We start from the raw sequence: 24063 nt of genomic DNA on the forward strand, positions 1-24063 counted from the left end.
GTATCAAACATTTTTTTCCAGTTCATGATGCATCCAGATATGAAAACAATATTTAAGGATGCAATGGGCACTTTGAAAATGGAATAAAAACACACATTTTAATTCACAAATATTTAAATATATGTAAACATACAGATGTATGCACATTTTCAGCAGTTCAATGCAAAACAGAAGAAGAAATATGGATGACACAATAAATGTAAATTTGCTGGAAATTTTAAGATGTGTTTTTAACATCTGGCTAACACCAATAGTTCTTGTATGGACTGTATATGATTAATGCTTAAGACCATGTGATTTGTCCAGTTTCTTGTGATAGTCTAAGAAAATTATGGGTTTTTTTAACAACAATGTGATGCAATACTATTTTCACTGGATCTGCCAACCAGGCTAATACAAAGAGAATGAAAAATCGCAACAACCCACTAAAAGACAAACAATGAGCTTGATGTATATTTGTGAATTAGTAGATTGACTTTGTATAGTAGCATTATATTTATTTCCCTAAATTATCAAGCAAGCAAAACCTGCAAATATAAAAGAGAAATGATTCACAATATATTACACATTTGTAACTGTATAATATATAATTCAGATTCCATTATAGTTGAGCAAAGATTTCTAAAACTTTGTCATTTTGAGTCATTCTAAAACTCTCATACATAAAACAGTGGTACATCAAATAAACTGACATTTAAAAAAAATCCTTTGCACACTTGCAAACTGGGGGGAAAAAAGCACACCATTCTCACACCCACCTTTCTCATCTAAGTTTCTAATTCTTCCTCTAAAGATTGCAGTTATGGCATGTTCTATTATGATTAGATATTATAAGATACTATACAGAGGAGAAACATATTTAAAGATTACATACTAAAGGTTGAGTGAGAGTTTATGTAGGACAATGTGTATGCTCCCAAAAATAAAATAAAAACAATTGTAGATTCAACCGTCAGTTTGTTAAATTCCAACATATGAGCAATGAATTGCTTGTCTTGTTATGGAGACGTGAGAAGGAAATATAAACAGCTGGCCGTGTCTAAAGTAACATCATTATTTTCATTAAAAAGGATTTCAGCATCTATGTGAAATTACATGATTAAAAACCATTCATTTACATTTGATTGTCATTAGAAAATATCTAAAAATCAAAGTCATCTATAAGGTATAAAAGCAGAACACACACATTTCTAAAAAATACCATCACAAAGAAGTCTGAGAATGTCGTATATCATTTGTGGCAAGGCCATCCAACAGTATGAGACGCCAGTTCACTTTATACTTTACTGTGTACATTTTTTGATATATGGCTACATGCCATGCCAAAGTCTACAGTCTAAAAGTAAAGCAGGTGAACACAACATCACGGACACCTTTGGATGTTATGCATTCCAGTCTAGTAGCTCTGCAGTAAGAAATGCACAATGATTAATCTGAGCTCACATTAGGTCAGAGAGGCATTGCTTGGATAATTTCTAAGAATATGGCTGTGAAATTACTATTCGAGTTAAATTCACACCTCTGTGACAGAATGCACTGTCATGATAGTGTTCTGCTTAAAGCATCACAAGGTACTATTATGATTGTACAGGGCTTTTACATTTCTACAACTGGTGTTTGTGAAGCTGTGTTCACCCCTCCTGTATATTGGCCGCTATGTATTTACATCAGACAGTATTGTCTACTGAATGTAAAAGATTAAAGGTATATATTATAATTTAAATTTCAGTCTGTTATTGTTCACTCCCCATGCACACACAGTCTGCACTCTTTCACCTCAGTAAAAACTCACAGTCAGTGGGTTTTACATACATTAGCTTTTTGCTGCAGTCAGACAAAAGTCAAGGTTGTGAAAACATCAGAAAAAATTTTAAATTCCAGCTCTCCGTCTAATCTCTAATAAAATATTGAAGAGGCAAACGTTGGTGTCTCACAAACCACTGAGAGTAGTCCATCTCATTCCTATCATGATTTTCACTGAGAACAGTCATCCCTCGTGACCCTCCAAGGGTCCTGATGACACTTTTTCCATGAGCCATCCATTTTGATTTAGAACATTGAAACATTGAGAACCTAAAGACACAAAAAGGTGATTAAGAAAACTTACAATCTAAAAAAAGGTCAAACCTGTTCTGGTAACATTTTAACTTTTACGACTATTTCTCCAAAAATACTTTCAAGACTATGCTTTTCCATTCTTTAAAAAATAAAAAAAACTATAACTTTTTATAAGTTAATTAGCATCAACATGAATAATTGAATTGATAAAGTTTCTTTTAGTTTCTTAAACCTTAAGTCTGTTACTATTTCAAAGATATTTGTGTGACATTTAACCAATCATCTGAGAGCATGTTGTGAAATCACAGTTTGCCAGCACATTGTGATCACAAAGAAAAAGGTTTCAGAATGGAAGCAAAGCAGTCCTTACTGAGTCATCCATGATGGAAGATGGATCAAAGTAGTCCGGCTTTAGTTCAGTCCTTTCTCTGCGATTTTTTGATGCAGGCTGAAATGTAACACAAAATGTAAGGGACAAGAAACAATCTGAAGTGAAGAGTTTGAAAATGTAATAAATTCATTATACAACTTCAGTGGTTATAAAATGTTTACATTTATGTAAAGTTAAGATTCTCATATTTAAAATTGAAGGCATAAAACCACAGGCATAAAAAAATAATGTATAATATATATATATATATATATATATATATATATATATATATATACACACACACACACATATATATGTATATATATATATATATATATATACACATACACAAACACACAAATATATATATAAAAAGCTGAAAACAACACTTAAAGCAAATCAAATGAAAAAAAAAACACATACAATTGTCAAATAGTTGAAACAACTAACTATATAGTTTTCTGAATTGTGAACATCAGGCTGAAACTCTGAAGCTCCATGAAGGTGAGGGGAGGTAATTAAAGTGCATAACAATCTCTCAGATCCACTGAACAGTAGAAATAACACATTTAGCAAATGACTGAAGAAAACAGTGTTGCGTTTAGCAGCTTAAGAGACAGACATGTTTGATCTATTTTCTGCATAGTGACCGAAAACAGAGATAAAAATGGATTTGCTTGAAGTTAGCGGACGGCCAGAAATACAACTCCATATAACCTATCATTGTCCCTCATGTAGTTTAGCCTACAGATGTGTGCGTAAAAAGCATCTATGTACTAACAAGTATATACAGCAAACATGATGATGTATCTGTGTTGTTTCCATTCAATGTTGCAAAGGATTATTTTATCTTTGGATTACCAGGTCAATGTCCATTGTGTCAAAATCCATGCCCTCATTGATGTCCTCGGATGACATCATCACATCCTCCACTATTGGCTCCTCATCATCCTCCATGAGTCCAGTTCCTCGACGACTGAGGGGTAAGCATGGACATGTTAGTAACAAATAAAAGTGCCGAACATGAAATAGTGAGAGCTTTCTTCAACAATGCAGACTATTTGTATTTACTCTGAGGTTGTCTAGTCTTACATGGCTTGGTGCATGTGGTTCCTCATCTTAGCGTAGTGCATGCTAACCCGCTCCTGCTGCTGACACGCCTCAGCCTGTTGCCTCTGCGTCAACATCCAAGTGACCTGTGTACTGTGAGACAGTGCTGAGTTTGACACATGTTCTCAAAAATCTCATGTAGTTAAGAAGCAAACACAGAAGCACCCGTCATTAGAATCAGTGTAGAAAGCTTTTGTACTTGTAATCAACAGCAGCCTGATGGTGATGGTGTGTCTGCTGAGGAGGCAGAGGTTGATGGGGATGCTGCTCTGCTGGCATGCTGTATGCGGCCGCGTAGCTCTCCTCGGGCCTCATCTTCTTTGGATCCCTCAGCACAGTGGAGGTGAGGTGGGGCGAGTGCATCATCATCGGCGTCTGCACGTTCTGCTCACGGTTCATCCACGCCGCATCAGTGCTGCTGCAGCTGTTCTCTTCCGCTGCAGGAAAGAAAGACGTATTTCACTACAGAGCTCCCGGTGTGCGCAGGAGAGCTTCGAAAGAGACTGACCAACTCCTACTGACGGACTCACAATAAAAACACAGGTGGGACAATTAGAAAGGAAAAATAAATGCACAATCCTGTCCAATGCAGTTGTCAACCTGAAATACAAACTTGCTGAAATCATTTCTTTAACTCTAATAGAGAGGGAGAGGAAAATTCAGAAAGTATATAAATGAATTCATGCTTAATAAAAGTGTAGTGGTGCATCACCTTCCGGAATTTTCCTTTTGCTTGCAGTGGTTATCTTTGACTTCTTACTCCTGACGCTGGATCCTCGACTGCTGATCCCGCTGATGACGGACATGTTGTCGTCATCCCCTCCGACCTGCAGGGAGTTCCTGTACGAGATTAGGGGCAGCCAGCAGTCCTCTCGCTGCAGGGCCATCTGAAAAGTCATGAAGCGCTCCAGATACATGTGACTGTGGAAGTGTCAGAATGAAAACAGACACAGTGAGGACCTTCTCAGAGCTCTTTATCACAACTCCATCTTCACCACAAACATGATCGACTAAGAAATACTTACACTGTTCTCTTATCCTGCCGCATCAGTTTGCTGGAGAACTCGCTCAGGACATCGAGGAAGGCTAGATTAAGAGGTGGGCCTCCCTCTCCATGGGGACTAGGTTCCTTAAAAGCAAACTCAATCCCATTCCTGAAATGAAAACAGAGAGGAACAGTTGACTAATAACTCAAGTTAATACAACACACATGGCATAGAGATGCACGTACATCTGTAAACCAAAGTCTCTTAAGTCTCTCAGGAGGATCATCACTTACTTGTGCAACATTGCAATTGCCTCCCTGGTCTTCACCTGATCCAAGCCAAAAGTCAACGAGAAGCGTCGAGCGAGCTCTTTAACGCCACAGAAGGCTGACGACGAGCGGTCCACGTTGAGGCCAAGTTCGGACAACATCTCATTGAATAACTGCAAAAGAAAAATGGAAAACAAATCATCACACTGTTTTAAAGTGGAGTTCAGTTCACAGTCCGAGAGGTCTGCATCTTTGATCTTGTGATCGGGGCTTCTAATGTCACCTAAAGCCACACCTATCGTTATTAGGAGGCTGTGCACCACCTTCCTCTGATTACACCCTTCAGTAAAAAGCTAATAAAGTCATCAAGAAGTCTTAGTCGAATGAGTCTCTTCTTTTCTATTTCAAAGCATAGAAACAGTGAACATGTTGTCTTTATGCAAAGAATCTCACCATTTGCAGGCTCAGTATCAGTGTCTTTGCACACTGTACTTTGTCGATTTGTCTTGTTTTACTCATCGTTTCCTTGATGATGTCTCCATAGTCATTGTAATACTGAGGACAAAGAGAGAGATTAGTGTTAAAAGTTAGAGCTGGGTGGAATCCTTTCTCAAGGATTACAAAGGCTGGTTATAACCTACCCTCATGTATTGTTTAAATATGTCTGCTGCTGTGTTAATCTCCACAGCATTGTAAATGATTAATTTACAATAGGCAGCGAGAAGGTTTCTTCGCTTGTGCAAAGCCTCAATTTTACCAGCTTCATCATCGGGCTGTCCGTCTGAAAATACAAGTACAACACATTTTTATATATGTGTATATATGTGTGTGTGTGTGTGTGTGCGTGTGTGTGTGTGTGTGTGTGTGTGTGTGTGTGTGTGTGTGTGTGTGTGTGTGTGTGTGTGTGTGTGTGCGCGCAGAAGTGGTTATTGACTCTGACCTGTGCTGTTGTTGTCGTCATCCTGATCAATAAACACATGATCCAGTATGAAGTTGAGCAGCTCCGCCTGTAAAGAAGCGTCTGGCACATAGACCAGAGGCTCCAGCTGTTCCCGGCCTGACGACATCATTTGATGGCTGAAGATCAACAGCAGGTCGCTCAGTATGCTGAAGGCCTGGAATAAACACACCACTTCAGCTCTTTACGATAACGACCAACCAACCAATGTTTGTGGAAAAAAAAGGTGGAGACGTCTGGGATGAAAGACGTCGTCCTCTGAGTGTTGTCCCACCTGCTCTTTTACCGCCGTGTTGATGCTGCTCAGGTAACGCTGACACATCAAGCAGAAAGCTCTCATTTGCTTTCTCAAGGTCACCATATCACCCTGAAAGGCACACAGGGTCAGTTAGGACAGCAAAATAAAGCTCACTCCTTTGACATTAACACGACTGAAGAAGTGTCAGTGTACATCACAGTGTTCACATCATGGAAACGTAATATTAGGGATCTCCCGAAAGAGCTTTTTCACCTCTGATACGATACTGATATTGCAGCCTTGAGTATTGGCCGATACTGATATTGAATATCAGCACGAATCATACATACTTTTATTACTTATTTTGTTGTGTGTGGAATGTTAGAAAAGGTTTGATCAAGTGATGTTACTCAAACAGAGAATAATAGCAACAGTAGGTGTGAGAAAAACTGACCCATTTATTATTCACCAAGTAGTTACATCAATTTTAACCTTCAACATAATATCTACAGTATTCTACAAGTAAATAAAATAAATAAAAAATACATTAGAAGACCCTGAAAAATAACCCAAATAAATACAACAAAAACAAATGATACTTTTAAGGTCTGTTAAATGGTCTCCTTATCAGAGCGCTTACATCAGAGATTTTAGATGCAGTCCAATAACATCCGATATTCGTTTTTTTGTCTGATAACAGACCGATATCAATGTCAGACCCTTACTTAATATAGGACTTCTCACAGTCTTGTCACATTTGTTCTTTAGATAAGAGCTGTTTGACAGATTTGACTACCGGTATTTAGAAAAATGTAAAAAACAAATGCAACACTGTGAGCATGTTTTAAAAACTCAGTGCCAATGTCCTTTAATTCAAAGTTCTTTTTCATGATAACATGGAAGGTATTACAGATTATGTGGTCTTGTTACCCAAATTGTATTGTATATATCTGTATTTGTTGTTTTGTTTCTATACTCATGAGTGTGTGTTAATGGGTTACATTTAATTCTGTGATGCCAAAGAACATCAGCCAAAAGGACTGCAGGTGAAAAATAGCCAATTCGGCCAATTCGTGTACATTTACTTCCATCTGAATGTTGATTAATGTACACTGTCCCTTTTCAAATAAAAAAACAAAGCAGGTGATGATTGGAATCACAGAAGGATAACCAATGAAAACGCTGTTTGCTGTTTTCCCCTTTAGGAGGCAATATACTTTATAGTACTGAGAGTAGTTTATCTTTTATCCCAAAAAAAAAGAAGCATCTTGACCATCATGTAAATACCTTCACTGATGTGCCGTCTGAAACCTTGGCCAGGTGCCACAGGATGATGTAATGTGTGCACTGCATAGCATGAATCACAATCTGTGGAGAAGCAGAACAGATGGGAAAGGGAAAGTTTGTTCAAGTCCACGCATTAAGATGTGCTGAACCAAGTCCCTCAGACGGAGTCGGAGAAAACATGGACACAAAGCGAGAGATGTCTGAAATGTACGATGAATCAGGAGTTGGAAGATGAAGACTCATTTACAACTTATCGAGGCTCACTTGTGTGAGCTTTGGTTTTTCAATTTGCAATTCTGAGAGTGGTAGTCATGTAAAAAGACAAAAAGAAACATGATTCTAATCCCTAATAAGATCATGGCAACCAAGTTGGTGTTTATGACAATGCTCAGTGGGATACCTGTTCAGGCATATCTCCGTTCTGCAGACCTGTGTTGAGAAGCCGATAGATGCTGGTGAAGAGATCCCACTTAGAAAGGTCATGTGCGCTGTAAGCAAAGAGACCACAAAGAAATAAATAACACGGATCATATTGACAAGATTAACATCTATCAAAGGTAGACTGGTTTACTTGTGGAAGGCGCTGATCTTCTTCAGCGTAGAGAGAACCTGATAGACATCGTCCTCGTCCGGTTCTTCACCCTAACACAAACAAAAGCCATCAAACCCAGCAAATCCTGAAACCCTTTGTTTCTGCGCCATCCACGGAAAAGACACTCGATCTCACCCACCTCTTGAAGGAAGTCCTCCAGGAGTCTGTTGAACTTGTCTACGAGTTCGTCGAGGAGCTGGGAGCGGGCGATGTCCACGCGGTTGTAGATGGTGAACTCTTCGTTGCAGAGATGGCGGTAGGTGGTGGAGCAGGCCTCCAGGACCTCGATGTCTGTGTGCTTGTCCTGGACCTCCCAGATTTGTCGCAGCAAGGCATCCAAATGCTTATTGAGAAGGTGAAAGCACGTGACGATCATGCATGCCATTTTCACAATTGGATAATACAGAAGAAAAGTGAAGATGACGAACCTTTTCTAACCGGCCCGTTGTGTAGATGTCAAGATCAAAGTACTTTGGTATTTGTAGCAAATTGGTCACCTTATCAATATCGACGCAGTACTGGAGCAAGAGAAAAGAAGGAAGTTATGTTGGACGGTAGGAAACAAACCTGTTGTCTTAAAGTACGAGATACAAGCGCATGAAGGGAGTCACCTTTGCTAATAACAGAGGTAACGCAACTGCAAACATCTCGGTGACACGTGTCCGGTCATCCAGCTGTGTTTTCTTCTCCTTTGCTGTCAGGACCTTTTCATGCACACAACATGTTGTTAACATACAACATGGAGGAGCAGAAGTTCATTCTCTGTGAGCATCGCTACTCGTTACTCACTCTCTTCCCTGTGCCTCTGCCCACTGGAGGATGGCATTCACAAGCCTGACGGATCGCACAGAGCATGATCTCAACCAGAGCTGTCTCCTGCCGATCAGTCAGGGCTGAAAACACACACGCACACAAACACACAGTTACTGACGGTGTAATGTGGGGGGGGGGTCTAACTGAGGGAGTACAAAAGCGTTGGAGGAAAACAAGAGATGAGAAAGAAGTCAAACAAATCCTGTTTTTTTACACTCTGGTGCTTCAAATCAGTCAGTCACTTTGTTAACGAGCGGACCCTCACCCTCCTCTCCCGTCATTGGCTCATCCAGCAGCAGGCTGATCATCGTCTCCCAATCCTTCAGCAGCTCTGAGCCACACTCCCACAAGCTGTCCACCAAGTAGGCCCCGTGCTCGTGGAGCTGTAAGACAACAAACAGTTCAACCGTAATCACATACACCGATCAAAGGCCAGATCCTTCATCTGGTTGGTTAAAAAGAGTCGAAGAAGAAATACAGAATCTTATCCTTACTGAATACTCATTGAAGATTTGTTTAGATCCAAACTGAACTTTTTTTTTATTCCAATGAGCTTTTAGGTAAGAATCTGATGAGTTACCTCGCTCTCCAAGAAAAAGAAGACAGTGGTCTTGATGAGGTTTCCGTTGAGGCTCTGCCTGCCCCTCCTGGGGAGTGCGTCCTCGTCAGGACCCTGATGGCTGAAAAGCCTTGAATCAGCAGAATATGAAAAGGCTGTCAGATATTACCGGGAAAGGGCAGGAGGAATAAACAACTTCTCTGTCTGTAGTTTCTTTGAGAGAGATAATGTTGGGATAAATATTGGGTGTCATAACATGTTCATATACAAAAACACCTTCCAATGTTTGTGTGGCGTGCTTCATGGTAGTACAGCCACAGGTCATACATATTCTGCAGCACTGTGACACTCTGAGACATTTTAAGGGACTGCACTGTCATCGAGCGATACTTTTTGAGTAAATGCAACAGAACTCCAATTGCAAATGTGCATTTCTGTTGTTTGTGAATTCAAGCCCATGACAACAGCTGGCCTCTTCTCACCATAAAATCACAAGCTGTGACCTCAGGTGAATGAGTCAGAACCATGAGAGAGAAAAGATGCAGTCTTACTTCTTAAAGAGAAACTCTCCTGCTGAAACAGCGATGGGTCGATGTGCTGAGTAAACCAGATGATACACACTCTCACAGTCCTCTGCTGACAGAACCTCGTCACTGCTCCTGAGAGAGGAAGCGCAGGCATGTTCAGTCATGAAGCTTGGTTTGAGGAATTTGTGATTGATGAAGAAGAGTTTATTTGAATAGTTGTATGTATATATCATAAAAAAAAAAGAGGGAGTTCGAACAGTCTCTAAATGAAACATCTGTGCTGTGCTTTGGGCCTAATGTAACATGAATCAAGAAGTAGAGGAGGTTTGTGACCCTGTAGAAACCAGCTCTCACAGAACGCTCCGTTTTGGTGTGTGTGTCTCTTTAAATAAAAAGAATGTGGATTTTCATCGTATGTCCCCTTTAATAAAGAGAGCGTGTGTTGATTATATCGAGTGAAAAGAGTATCAAGTCTTTAGTTATAGTGAGTGGTGTAGTAGTGGAGGTTACTCACTGTAGGACCAGTGTCAGAAGTTTAATGGCTTGCACTGCAACGTCGTATTCCTTGTCCAGAGTCATAGACACAATGCGGTCCTGTTGATGAGAGGACGTTTCAGGTACTACATCTTATCTGGCCAATTTCCTTAAACAGTCTCTGCTTTAATGCATCGATCTCATTGGTTCAAAATCACAGAATCACTCTTTAAATGTCAGCTTATTCTGAAAGCTAAGAGCACGTATCACAGATGAGGAAGAAGCTGTGTAGCTGGCTCACCTTGAAGCGACTTGTGAAGAGCTCCAGTCGTATTCCCAGCTCTCTGTTGTAGAACAAACCTTGAAGAGCCGTCAGGCACTTCAGCCGCACCTCACCTTGCTTCAATCAGAGCAGAACAGAGTGAATATGCAAGTTAAGGGATCAAAAGGATTGATCAGATTTCATCTTTTAGTCAATGGTTACGCTGGTCTTAAGCAAAACAAGACGCTTTTCTCTTTGTGACTTAGACAGTGAAAACATTGTAAGCCATAATGTTTTCCTTTTCATATATATATATATATATATATATTTAAATGGATTGCATTGACTGAGCACCACTCGGGCTGAGTCTGGATTTTTTGGGTTCGTCAGCTCTTCTTCAGTGAGTTCAGTCATTTGTCTTTGCATGAGCCGTCTGTGAGCACACCTTGTCATGCATGGTCCAGCCAACATACTTCAGGTAACTGTCATTGAGGAACGCGTCACTGTACAGCTTCATCCACATTCCAATCTCTTCAATACAAATCGCTCGGATTTCAGCTATGGCGTCCCTTTAAAGCACAAGAGAGAGAGAATGGATTACGTTTAGAAAAGAGGCCCCGAAATAAACACTGAACACTGTCTGATCAATCCTTCTCAAACTCAAACTATGTGGCGCTGACATACATCACACACAAGAGGGAGCCAACAAGCCAAAATAGAACAGTGACGGTGTCTGCTTGTGTTCGACTCAAGTGAGACGAGAGACACCTTCAGTGAATTCTCAGTCAACATACAGAACATACGTAGGTCAATCACATACCGATATCTGTGAACAAACACGCCTTTGAAAATGGCATTCATCATGTTTTCAATTTCATCTTGGTTTTCTTGAAGCTGTAAAACAAACAAAGTTTTCAGTTCAGAACACAAACAAGGCAAAAAAAAAAACTAAGTTCAGAGCGAAAACCTTCCACTCATTTCAACCATGAGAGTGTTTGTGAGGCCCGAGCGCCTCGGTTTCTTTTAGGATCAGAAATGGATCAGGGGTACGAACAAATAAGTTTGAGCAGGAATGTAGAAGCTGATGGTTTAGCGTGAAATAGAGGAAACGGGAGACTAATCCAGTGTGCAATGTGCATCCATGCATCACAGGAACTCACAATTACAGGCTGAGGTGAACGTTGAATGGAATGTAATGGTATTTAAAAATGGTCAAATTCCTTCTTAAAGACTAGTTTGGAGAGTTTGAGAAGGTCCAGCACCCTTTAATTTCCTATTTAAAAGGTCAAACTCAGCAGTTACATAAAATTGGAACACAACCTGCTCTGTGGATATCATCAGGCAGCGCTCCGAGGGATATGGGGGGGGGGGGGGGGGGGGGGGGCATTGCACATTGTTTGTTTGTTTTTTTTCCCTTTTTGTTCAGTTATAAAGAGAAAATATACGATAAAGAGATTGTATGTTGACGGGCATGTTTCAAAGATTTAATAAAACAGATTGAAACCTAAAAATCTCAATCTGGTTACCTACTCTATCCACCATCCTATCAAAATAGAGTTAAAGACTTTATATTAATAAAAGGTTTGGTGACAATGGGGGGGCTGGGTCCTTAATGATGAGGCTCGCAGCAGAAGCTGTCAAAGAGTTATTAAACAGCGTGACACTGTGAGCGACCTGCATACAGATCCTGAGCCAGTTTTCAAAATGACACATCTTACAAACTTTGATAACAACTACTGAACTGTTTTCACGACACTGAAACGAAAACGTACATCAAGACTACATTTGAACATGTCACCTCTTTGCGCTTCTGTAACAGGAGCTCCAACCGGTCATTGGCTCTTTTTGCCACAACCTTGTTCCTCTCTGCCTCGTACTGTCTCTGCGTGTTGTCCATGTTGATGCTCAGGTTCAGGGCAACATTGACCAGGGCCGTCATCAACTTCATGGCTTGAAGAGATCATAAAAGGTAAGAAACGGATATGAACGAAAAAAAGAAAAAAAAACCAACATGAGCGTGTGACAGACACACATTCACACTGACCTGCTAGTGTGCTCGTGTGTCTGAACGCCCGGACCTGTGAGTCGGACAGGCCGGTGAGCAGGGAGATGACTGTGTCCATCATATACTCGTCGTAGATGATGCTGTACTGACACTGACGCACCAGCACGGCTATGAAGTCACAGAAGCTTGTCTTGAATTTCTTCCACTGAGGTCCTGACTGAGTGAGTGGATAGTCTCCACTGTCCTGTTTTCAATGACAAAAAAAAAAAAAAAAAGAAGAGAGATCACATTCCTAACTGCTGCAACTTTACCAACACATCTCTACACAGAACGATACTTAACAGTCCTCCTTTAACTGAAAATATGATCAGGAAGTGGATGAAAAAAAAAAACAGCTGCTGTCACCTCATCAAACTCCTCCGTCATCTTGCGGATGATTTCGGAGTTCTGCATATTTCTGAACATCTCTCCACTCACAGCACCTGCGTGACACCACAGAAGAAGAGTTCAGCCCTTTCATTTGCTCCGAATCACCAAAACCTTCAGCGTATTGAGACACATCCTCGCGTCACACGTTTACCTTTGCAGCCAGAGCACTGGATGAAGAAGTTGATTAAGTCCAGCAGAGCCACGTCCCTGTCGTGTTTGTACGCCTCGATCCAGTCGTCCACGACAGACTAAAAGAGAAACCACAGGACTGAGTCACGCGCCAACCCCACCCCCACCCCCACTCAAAACGTCTTTACATACTGAATACCCACTTAAGCCCCGTACAAACATAACCTCCAGCTACACCATCATTTCAAACGTTCAAACAGCAAATAAATGAGAAACTTTAAAACAACATTATCTCCTCTCCCTACCTGTGTTGCGCTCTTCCCCATTTTAACCACCTCGAACAGAGTCATATTCTCCGTCCCATTCTCCGGATGATGGCCGTTCGCCCAGCCGGGACCGGGGACCCTCCCTGCTCCCCCGCTTTTGGCCTTTTCTCCGAGCCCCCTCTTCCCTTTCGAGGCTGCCTGTTGGGGACAAGATGTTTCATTCAGTTCAGAAGTGTTGGGAGTTCTGTCAGAGACTCTCCGACTGATCGCCATTTGAGAAGACAAGAAGAGTGAACCTTCAGAGACACATCAGGACAGATTTCAATCGAGGTAGCTTACGGTCATAACGTTAGCATTTATTCCCCAGCGCACAATATACTATAAACGATTTGAAACACGTACCATGGCCTTCCCTGTCTTTGCATTTTTGCCATCGGGATCTTCAAGGTCAGTATCTGAAGACAACTGAGATTCTGCCTCCCTGCTCAGAAAACATCAAGTCATTACATGCATGATTAGACTGCTAATATAACGTAAAGGCTTTGGTTCCCACATGACAAACACATTTACAAACAAAAGCAAGACACGCTGAGTTCAGCTCATGAATGTCTGTAATGAATTGCTTACTGGGGAAATTGAAACTCTGTGTGCAAATCCTGCGCTGCTATCATTTCTTTAACATTTTCTGGATGTGCTGGAGGTTAGTGCGTCGACCGGGCCCCAAACGAGAAGGTTTCTTCTTCTCTGCTGCTACCTGCAAAACAAGCCAAAGACAGAGAAACACAAGCTGACGTCGTGTTCGGTGACGGGGCTTGTTTCAGAGCCACGTTAAGAACTTGGAGACCAAACATGAAGATGCAGAGAACAGGTAGAAGTTTCTATGGTGGAAAGGGTCAACTAGGTTCAAACCCCTCACTGTCAACCTGTGAGTACATGGGGGTGACATGGACTACGCACTGATATGACGTTTTCTGTTAAGATGAAGAAGACACTGTGTTTCATAGAAGAGCTCCTCAACTTCAACTCTAATTACTATAATCAGTCCTCCACGTGTCATCATTACACTCGCTACTGCTAATATTAGACTAATCAGCCTTCTATCATACTTAGCTGTTACTAATACTACTACACATGCTTTTACCATTTATCGTGGCCGTCCTAGCTCGAACTCTATCTTATTCATTGTCTCTCTCCCTCCCAACCCCACACTTCCAGCAGACAGCTGGTTGTTATGAAGCTGGTGCTGCTCGAGGTTTTCCGCCTGCTTCCAGTCTTTCTCCTCGCCACTGTGTCTTTGCGAAATGTTGCTGTGCTCATGATGGATGCCCACACAGCCACCCCCCCCCCCCCCCCCCCCCCCCCCCCCCCCAATCATATCGTATCCTCCTTTCTGCATCTTATCCCATTTTCCAAGCCCAGCGGAGCCTTACCAGACGGCTGTTCCGTCGTGAGCTCGGCTCTGTTGAAGATTTCGGCCTGTTAAAGGGAAGTTTTTAGTCCTTATAATCCAGTAAGAAGTAAGGTGTTTGACATGCTTTTTGTAAAGTGTCATGAGATAACACTTGTTATGTATTGATGCCATACAAATAAAAGAATGACTGCTGGGTAATATAACATAGAGTGAGTCCAGACCTGCTCTTTTTGTAAACTGTCTTAAAATCTGTGATGAATCAGCAGAGTGGAAATAAAGAGTGATTGACATGAATCATGGATTTGTGAACACAAGAATTGCCGGTGTAATCTTTGACAGCTGATGGGCTCTCGTTACTGCACGGCTGGCTCAGTCTTGTAAACCCTCATGAAGTGACTCATTCACACTGTAGATTGTGAAGATGTGCTCATGAAGTTCTCAGCGTTTGGTCTATGAGCTTATTGAGTTTAGATTTGATTGGTGTGTGTTTCTCCTTTTATACGCTCATACCTCATTATGAAACACTAAAGCCTACACAGCCCCAAAGAGCACAGCGCTCAGCTGTTTGAGTGTCAGGATGTCGTGACGCTGCCTCGTCGTCACAATGACATGGCTCAGTGGTGCTTCTGAATACACAACAGAATTATGACAACTTCAAATATCTGTAGATTTCCTACCATGTCAAAACGTCTGCCGTGACCGCGGCATAGAGACAGGAAATAAATCATTGAACGTTTGGAGAGAAACAGTAGTCCCTCATAGGGTTGACCGTATTTTTGACACTGAGATTTTTTAAATCAAAACTCTGTTCATGCAACGACTGATAGTAGAGATGTACCGATTCACTCAACTTACGAAACGATTCACGACACTGAGTCCGCGATACGATTCTCTCACGATTTATTTTGAGATAATCGGGAGGCGAGCGGAGCTTCTCAACGTGCCGCCAATTAAATGCTGCATCGTGTTGGCTGTGCAGTTTGTGCCGTTCTCCGTCTTCTTCCAATATTTGCACACGTTTTTTTTTTTGTCTCGTCTGTCGTCTTCTCAACTCGTTTTTTTTTTTCCTCGGGGAAGCCCAAAGTGTTTCGACATGCGACGATAACGCCTGCAGACGCTCGCGATATTACTGCCATTCATTTTTTTCACAGTGGCAATTCGAACCTTGACACCTTTGATTGATTTTTTTTTTAACTGCCTCGCAATAAATTTTTCCATCCCTAACTGATAGCATCAAAAAGTTCCAAAGCAATCTTTAGGCCAAAGTGTTTGTGCAACTAGTCAATTAACCTGCTATTCTCTGATGATAACAAACAAACAAGGATCCAACATGGAGCACATACAACTTCTGTTTATATTGGTGTGCTACTGAAACAGTAATTGGTATCGTTTGACTTTTACTAGGATCACATCAAAGTAAAGAATTCTGATATCATGACCACACTCGATGAAAAGTCCTAACCTGCTGCTTTTATCTCTCACTTTCTTTGATTTCTTTTTTGAAATGGTACATACATGTGCATAGGTAGGTAGATAGCTACATTCATGTGGATAAGTATGAACATATAATCAGTCATATGTATGTGAACACCGTGTCACTGTGCTTTAAGATCTGTGACTGTGTCGACGCCTGACTCGTCACTGTGACCTGTTCATGAAGTGTGATTGGCCATCCTTAAAGGTGCACACATACACACACTGGCTGAGTGTTATTTGTAAAGCTCTTTCTTTTTATTATTATCTTATTTATGTTCGTACGTCCACAGAACCAGGAGCCACTACGCCTTGCGTTCCTGTGACGTTTTTGTTCCTCGTGTCCGCACCGAGCTCGGTAAAGGAGCATTTCATTTTGCTCCTCTGCGTGGAACGACTTGAGACTGAAAGATCTCATTTCACTGAAAGCCTCAGGCTCGATCTTAAAAGACAAAATAAGGCGAGACCATTGGACAGTGGCCGTGTTTTTTTAAAAGTAATCGGTCATCACGACTCTGCACTTCATTTGCAAACTGATTTGCACGTCTGAATTGCTCTTAATTCATTGTTTGCAAACAGTTTCTAGATCAATCGTGTAATATAAAGATGGCGTGTGCTGCTGCCCTCCTGGCCAGGTCACCTTTGTGAAAGAGAACTTGATCTTAGCTGTTTGAGTATAAACCATTTATTGAATTATTTGTTCATTTATTTGTTTGTTTATTTGTTTGTCTTAATTTGGGCGATTAAATTACAATAATATAGAATGTATAGTGGAGGTGAGAGAAGCAATCAATACAGCATAAACCCATGTTTTATTGATGTGTACATTATACTACCATCTACTATATTTCATTGATGTGTACATTATACTCCCATCTACTATATTTTATTGATATGTGTACATTATACTACCATCTACTATATTTTATTGATATGTAACCCCAAAATGTCAGGTGATGGTTTCGTTTTTGATTTTCTCAAGATGAAATCACGCGGACTTTCTGCTGAAGAAAACAACTTAAAATGGTGCATCTTGTTCACAGCCTTGAACACAGAGTGTGTTGAGAAAAACAGGCTGGTAATTTAATAAAGACAAAACTCGCTGTTGGCCTGATGGTTGTCTGATACACGAACGAACAGCAAACCTTCTGACGGTAATAAAGGAGCTAATAATAGCAAGCATACAGCTGCAGACACGAGTATGTCAAGTGTGTTTGCGTGTGTGCGTGCGTGCGTGTGTGCGCGCGCTCTTTGAAACTTGGTGAATATGTGGAGTGTTAAAGGTAAACGGTTCCTTTACTTTCCACTTCTGCATACAGATTTGAAGCAGTAAAACCCGTATAAAAGTTGATATTTAGTGTGAAGCTTAAGTAGTTTAGTTATGATGAAGTCGACTTCACAACATCCGGGTAAAATGCTGATTTCAGGGCTTCAAACTTGTTCGATTATTTGACTCAAATCTGTGAAGAGAAAATTGTGCGTGCGCGCGTGTGTGTGCGCGCGCGTGTGGGCGTGTTGACATAAACACAAGCACATTGTACGAGCTGGCTAAACATGACACGGTTCTTGTTTTCACTCTGGACGTAGAGGGCCATTTAAGGAGATGCGTGCTGGGATTGTAACGTTAACGTCTGTTAACGTTACTTTACGAGACAAGTAACGCAGATGTAACGCTGCTTTTCTCACTTGAGTTTGTGGCCGTAAAAGCAACTCTAGAGCTAGTCTTTAATAAAAACGAACACAGCCTAAAATGATTGTGACAGGCGCAGTTGTTCACTTCCGAACCACAAACACATCTGCAGATCTGCAGTTTGAGCTTCATGTCTCAGGCTCTCAGGCTAACACCTGCGACTTTATGTGACGTTCGCAGAGATATACTCCTACCAGCTTCATTTAGACATTCACATGTAATACATTATTCGTGTCGAGCTGTGTGCATTATAATTAAGTTTCGCTTTAGGATTTTGAAGCATCACATTACCTGAAACTGGACTAGCTATGTCGTTAGCTGCATTAGCTTTCAAGCAACAGCACTTGCTACTGAACATAAGGTGTAAAGTTACGTATCTGCAATAATTGACCTGAATTTAAAAACATTGATTAAGTTACATTTTGTCCAATGACTCCAGGTAAGACTTATGTCAAACGCGTTGGTAACTACCCTGAACAACAGCATCAATCTCAATTCCCTGGATGTTGTCGTAGCTTTCAGCTATCCGCCATTTTACAACTTACCTCGTTTTAAATCATAGATGGACTTTAACCAAGTAATCCAAACGTTGCGGGATTTGCAAAGAAGATGCTTTCATTAATTCCCTGCACAAACTGTCATTGAACCAATCTAAAAAATAAAATATTTATTTACAAGCTAACGTTGAGAAGCTCCTTTGAGGCTAACATAGCAAGGCACAGTTTGTATTATTCGCTGTTTTTCATGCAGCACACACACCACCTGTCGGTGGCCCCGTGAACTGCAGTTGTGAGGCTCCATCATGTCTGTCAGTGCTCAGAGCAAGCTGCAGACTTCTCTCCCGTGTGATCACAGTAGAGCTTACTGTCACCACATACGAGAAATCAACAAGCAGCATGCTGGACCCCTGTTTACGTTTCCATTTCCAAAACAATGTAGAGACAATCATCTGCATGTCACTGCTAAAGATACAATACACTCCTTTATTGGCTCGGTGTTATATTAGGCCGAGTTCTAATTTCAATAAGTAACACACAAAGACCTTTGTGGAGGTTTAATCTGTTGAATAGAGAGTACATCTTTACCCTCTAGTGAATTGATAAAGAAATTAGGGCCTGCAATTAATGCTGCATGCTTACATTACTTTACAAAATATATGGTAATAAAAGTCCTTTTGAGTTGTACCCACCACCCCTATTTTTAGCATCAAACCTTGAAAATATACCTTCTTCCAGAGGGAAAAAACGCTCTCATCGTTGCACTCTGCTTTAAAGCAACCATCACTGATACATTCACATTGTTTTAGTTGTCATATAACGCCAACATTATTTTACAATATACCAGTATTTATTTATTATTTTCCAATTATTTTATCAGCTGTACATAGCCTATATTATATATTATATCAGAATAGTTTTTGGACTGCTTAAGATTTATTATAAACACTTTATTCAGCTAACATTTCATTAATGAGATGCCAATTCATAATTGAAAAAAGTAGCCTAGTTCCCCTGATTTAACAGTTTTCAATGCAGGCACCCCTAGTGGACTAATTCAGTTATGGAGCTTTGAAATGATTTGTTGTTCTTACAGTATAATGTCCTCATCCAAAACGTAGGCTACATAAATTCTTGTCAAAACACAGAACACAATAAGAGAACAATATTAATCAAGAAATAAAGTATACTTCTCTTCACAACTTTGACAGCTTTGACATTTTATTGTTCCATTAATAATATCTTACAGGTTTTGTAAGTTGCAGTGGTAAGCAGCAGGCTACCAGCTTGAAAGCCTACAACTGTTAGTAGTTATGACTAAATCTAAAATCCATGTCATATCTTTCCTTGATATCAAAATGTATTTAGAGGCTACAGTATGATCCATTCAGAGTCATATCTTAATAGGGGAGTGATGGAAACAGATGTGATGTAGTGCAGTGTCACACGAAAATCTCGAGTCACACATGAAAAAGTAGAGAAGAGTCTAAAGTTCTGTCAGGCCACATGTGGAAAGTGGTTTGATTTTTTTTTGACAGGCAAGGTGTCCTCTACAGAAACTCATGGAGGAAACTGTTTACTGTCCCTTCAGGAGTCTCCTCCAAAGGCAGCCCCTGGCAGAAGGAAGGCACCACAAGGAGATCAGGATCCTTGATCTCCATTTCTACTTCAAAGTTGCTGCAAGAGAGGGATGTTAATGTTCAGGGGTTTTTTGTTTTTTTTTAGATATTTATAACATGGCCAGTGTATCCAACAAAATCAAGAAAATTGAATAATAATTCAGAAAATAAAATCCAAGCAGTTATATAATGAAACTCACAAACCTGATTAAGAATGGTGTGCACTCAGAGAAGTACACTGCGCTGATAGGCAAACATCCCATAGTTACAGACATGCTGTAATGTCCTGAAAAAGACAGAAAATATTTAGGTTGCACTTTATGTCCCCTTGATTCAACACTTCTGTCACAGTATTATTTTTTTTTTACCATCTTTGGGGTCTTTGAATGTTCCAGTCCACATATTGAGTTTTAATCCCTCTCCTTCAATGGAGGGACTCCCCATGTGTCGGGTGGAGTGGAGTTTAGCATCATTGGGAATATCGAGAGGGTGCATGCTGCAATGCAGTTTCTTTTTCTCACAGCTCTGGTTCTTGCTGTCGATCTCATAGAATATCCCCTGCCAGATATGAGGATAGATGTAGTCTATAAGTCAGGGTCTAAATCCGCATCAAATTAACTTTACAAATATATCTATGTATTTATTTGGAAAAAAATAGACCATTACCTCATCAAAAAACAGCAGTAGATCCAAACCTACAGATGTGTTCAAAAAATGACTCTCGTTCGACCTGAAACGTAGCTTCTGGCCCATTGAATCATAAGTGAAGGCACCGAGTGCTTTCAGTTCACCCTTTAGGGACGTCTGGTATCAACCGATCAAACATACAGAGACAAAAAGATAGTTTAATACTGCATTCTAAAATGCTAAAAATATATATATATATATATATATATATATATATATATATATATATATATATATATATAAAAAGAACCAGAAAGACCAATATGAACTCACCACACTCATTAGCCCTGTCATGTTAGGTGTATCTGAAACACAAGTCAGTCAGATAGATCAAACACATGTTCAATAAAATACAAGACATTTGCACATTTTAAACTTTAGCAAAAACATAATTGACTTAAACGGAAAATATGTGAGCTTGGATGCTCCTTAACTTAAAGTAAATCTAACAATCAAATAGCAAAGAGGAAACAAATTGATGGAACAGTTTAATCTTACGACAAGGATGATGATGGTGTTCTGCATGGCTGGTCGTAGTCAAGCACATGAACACGAAGATCGCAGCGGCTGCAAACATTTTCCCGGTCCAGACAGAGTCACCAAAAAAGTAGAAGGCAAAACCAACTCTAAGCACACCTTGCTTTCAGCTCAATCACTGCTGCTTTTATAGGGATAAGACTGGCTAAGCACATTAGTGATACCAAAAAGTGGAAAAAACAAAAAACACAGATAGCACACTTTAGAAATCAAGCTGTTTAAACAGATTTGCCCCGTCCCAGCAGGGAGTGACCCAGGAAAATAAATGTATTTGGCTATATTTTCATTTTGGTTTGCGCAGCTGTCCTTAGATGTTGTTGAGCAACAAGCATCTCTCCTGAACCCCCCCCCCCCCCCCCCCCCCAACCCCCCATGTTCTTTTTCCCTCTGTCAATTTGAAACATGGAGGATAGGCTATTCATGTGACGGAAGTAAAGCTATACCATGACATACAATGATGACGTCAAGAGACAGTGTAAGACCATGTTTACACTGCATCTCTCTTTCCTCCCCTTTTCGTACACCATTGTCAAGTGCTTGTATAGCTTTCAGTTACGAGACTTGTGAATTTAATGAACACTTTTTCTTTACATTGCACGTATCTTTTTGGTTCAGTAAAATCTAATATGATGTAATGATGATTTTTTCAGTTATTAGCTATAGGTCTGAAAACAAAGAGACGTAATTTTCACTGAAAGACACAAGTGTGACACAAGTCATTTTGAAACAGAATCATTTGAAGGACTCCAATTATCGTAGTCGAGTCCTACAGAGAGTTCTTCAGAGATTTTTAAAGCCATTCAGGTTTTAATCCTATACTCTTCTGTTCGAAGCTAAGCCAAACAAATACCAATCCTCAAAGTTAGATTCTCTTTTTGAGTTATGCTGTTTCACAAAACTATTAAAGACGCAGAACAAAAAAGAAAAATAAAGACACATTAAGAGTTCTTTTATCACTTCTATGGTTAGGGGAGTTCAACATGAAACAGATTTCACCATCAATTACTGGACTCTTTGAAATGTTTTATTTGCCACTTAAAGACCGTGGACCAGTACAACAGTATTAGGGCCATGTTAATGAAAACAAATCTAACAGTTTGAGATTATAGTTGTGAATTAACAAGAATAAAGTTGTTTATTAAATGTGTAAATTGATTTAAATTAGGCTATTGTTAAAATCATTATTCTGAAAGGTTGTATCAGAAGAGCAGCCATCTGCATGTATGAAAATGATGAGAGGAGAACCATCAAAGACATTTCCTCCGCCACGAGTAAGTGTGGTTCTTTCTCCCTGGAAAAGCCCCTTGCAGTATCTTTAATGCGTCTTGATATTTTATGACAATGTGATGCTGATGTGCCACAAGGAATGTGTAGTTTCATATCTGCATATGTGAAGCCCCAACACAACTAATGGGATATTTTGAGACCTTGTCAAACTGTTGTTTTAAAGCAGGTCATTAGGGTCCAATAAGGATTTTAATATATATTTATATTGTGACCAGGATGCTTTTAAAAACAGTTTCAGTGATAAAGATGCTTATTTCCATGGACATACCATTTCGTCCATTTATTAAAGCTTTTTACTACTATTAATATTCATGTTGTCCCCAATTTTATTATAACTAGCGTTTCTATCACTAACAAGAATAAATACAGGGAAAGAGGGCATCCTCTCTGACTCCACTGGATCATGAGAAGCTTTGTGATTAATGGCCACTACTCTTCTACTTATCTAAGAATATTGTATTCTCTAACCCAGTTTCAAAAGAACTACACGAATTGAAAAATATCAAACATTTATTGATGTACTCCCATTTATCTGTGTCAAAAGCCTTTTCAGAATCAGCCACAATGATTAAGTCAGGTTTCTTCTTTTTCTTATGAAGTTTGATCATTTCCATGACATGTCTAAAATCAGCACTTATACATAAATAACCTTTTTAATACAAGAGGCAATGGGCATAAATCATATTCTATTCCCACAAGAAAGTAAAGCGTATGGTCTCCATTTTTTTTTTAAATTCTGAGTTCCAGATATTACCAATCTCAAAAGAATTGTTGAAACATGCTAAAATGTTATCTCTTACTTCATTGAATTGTAGGAGTGAAGAAAAGGGAGCATACGCTAAAGAAGAAGAAAGGCTGGTTTGCTATGTATAGCATAGCATGTGTTGCTTAAGGTGAAAAAGAAAACAACCATTTCAGAAAACACAACAGCAATTTAAACAACACAACAATATTTAAATAAAAACAACAGTTCCAAAAGACTTAACGTCAGTTTTGACCTTCAGGGCCACCATATTATTATTACTAAATTATCATACAAGCACACAATCCTGAATTGTAAACCAGATTTATTGAATACAAAACTGGCATACTTGTACTACGATCAATGGTATTGTTACATTTATGACACATTACAACCCGTTATTCAAACTTATATCTATGATGACTGATGGTGAACTTACCGACCCCAGTATGGAGCCTTTGTCGTTAAATAAGGCTAGCCTTATAAAACACTTTCACCCGGTCCTTTATTAAAGTGATCCAAACTAAATAGAAAGCCTGCTGGGTTTATTTCAGGTCAAGCGCTGAGCCAGGTCAGAAGTGTGTTGTTGTCACAATTACATTTCGTGCAGCTGTCTTTTGTTCTTCAGTTGTGTCAGCCATCGAAAGCAAACAACTGCAAACAGCAGTATCTTGTTGATTTCATATGGACTACATCTCTGATGGCCTATAATGACCCTTCATGTCATCAGTTTCTCTTACATTTGCTATTTGAAAGTGAATTTGTGGATTAATTTACCATAAGCT

At 39.9% G+C, this 24063-nt stretch overlaps 2 protein-coding genes across 2 annotated transcripts; both read right to left on the reverse strand.

Moving 5' to 3' along the window:
* Window positions 1–79: 79 nt before the first annotated feature.
* LOC306831814 (cohesin subunit SA-2-like) lies at window positions 80–18681 on the reverse strand. Its single transcript, XM_079356053.1, has 34 exons — window positions 18455–18681; window positions 13963–14089; window positions 13738–13816; window positions 13375–13533; window positions 13092–13188; window positions 12917–12993; window positions 12551–12755; window positions 12305–12456; window positions 11327–11400; window positions 10952–11075; window positions 10546–10644; window positions 10285–10364; window positions 9795–9902; window positions 9265–9373; window positions 8950–9067; window positions 8661–8764; window positions 8483–8575; window positions 8300–8389; window positions 8011–8214; window positions 7851–7921; window positions 7680–7767; window positions 7280–7360; window positions 6029–6121; window positions 5737–5911; window positions 5438–5577; window positions 5250–5351; window positions 4821–4969; window positions 4567–4695; window positions 4254–4462; window positions 3741–3978; window positions 3524–3634; window positions 3293–3407; window positions 2429–2506; window positions 80–2073 (listed from the first exon to the last, which is right to left on the reverse strand). The coding sequence occupies exons 2-34, from the start codon at window positions 14004–14006 to the stop codon at window positions 2050–2052; spliced, it is 3819 nt and encodes a 1272-aa protein (XP_079212179.1). The 5' UTR covers window positions 14007–14089; window positions 18455–18681; the 3' UTR covers window positions 80–2049.
* A 928-nt stretch (window positions 18682–19609) lies between these two features.
* Window positions 19610–21367, reverse strand: epd (ependymin). Its single transcript, XM_079355911.1, has 6 exons — window positions 21211–21367; window positions 20986–21017; window positions 20692–20829; window positions 20394–20583; window positions 20230–20311; window positions 19610–20083 (listed from the first exon to the last, which is right to left on the reverse strand). Exons 1-6 carry the CDS (start codon window positions 21287–21289, stop codon window positions 19957–19959), a joined length of 648 nt encoding a protein of 215 aa, XP_079212037.1. The 5' UTR covers window positions 21290–21367; the 3' UTR covers window positions 19610–19956.
* Between the last annotated feature and the right edge of the window lie 2696 nt (window positions 21368–24063).

Source organism: Symphodus melops (genome assembly GCF_947650265.1).
Source record: "Symphodus melops genome assembly, chromosome: 11".
Lineage (NCBI taxonomy): Eukaryota > Metazoa > Chordata > Actinopteri > Labriformes > Labridae > Symphodus > Symphodus melops.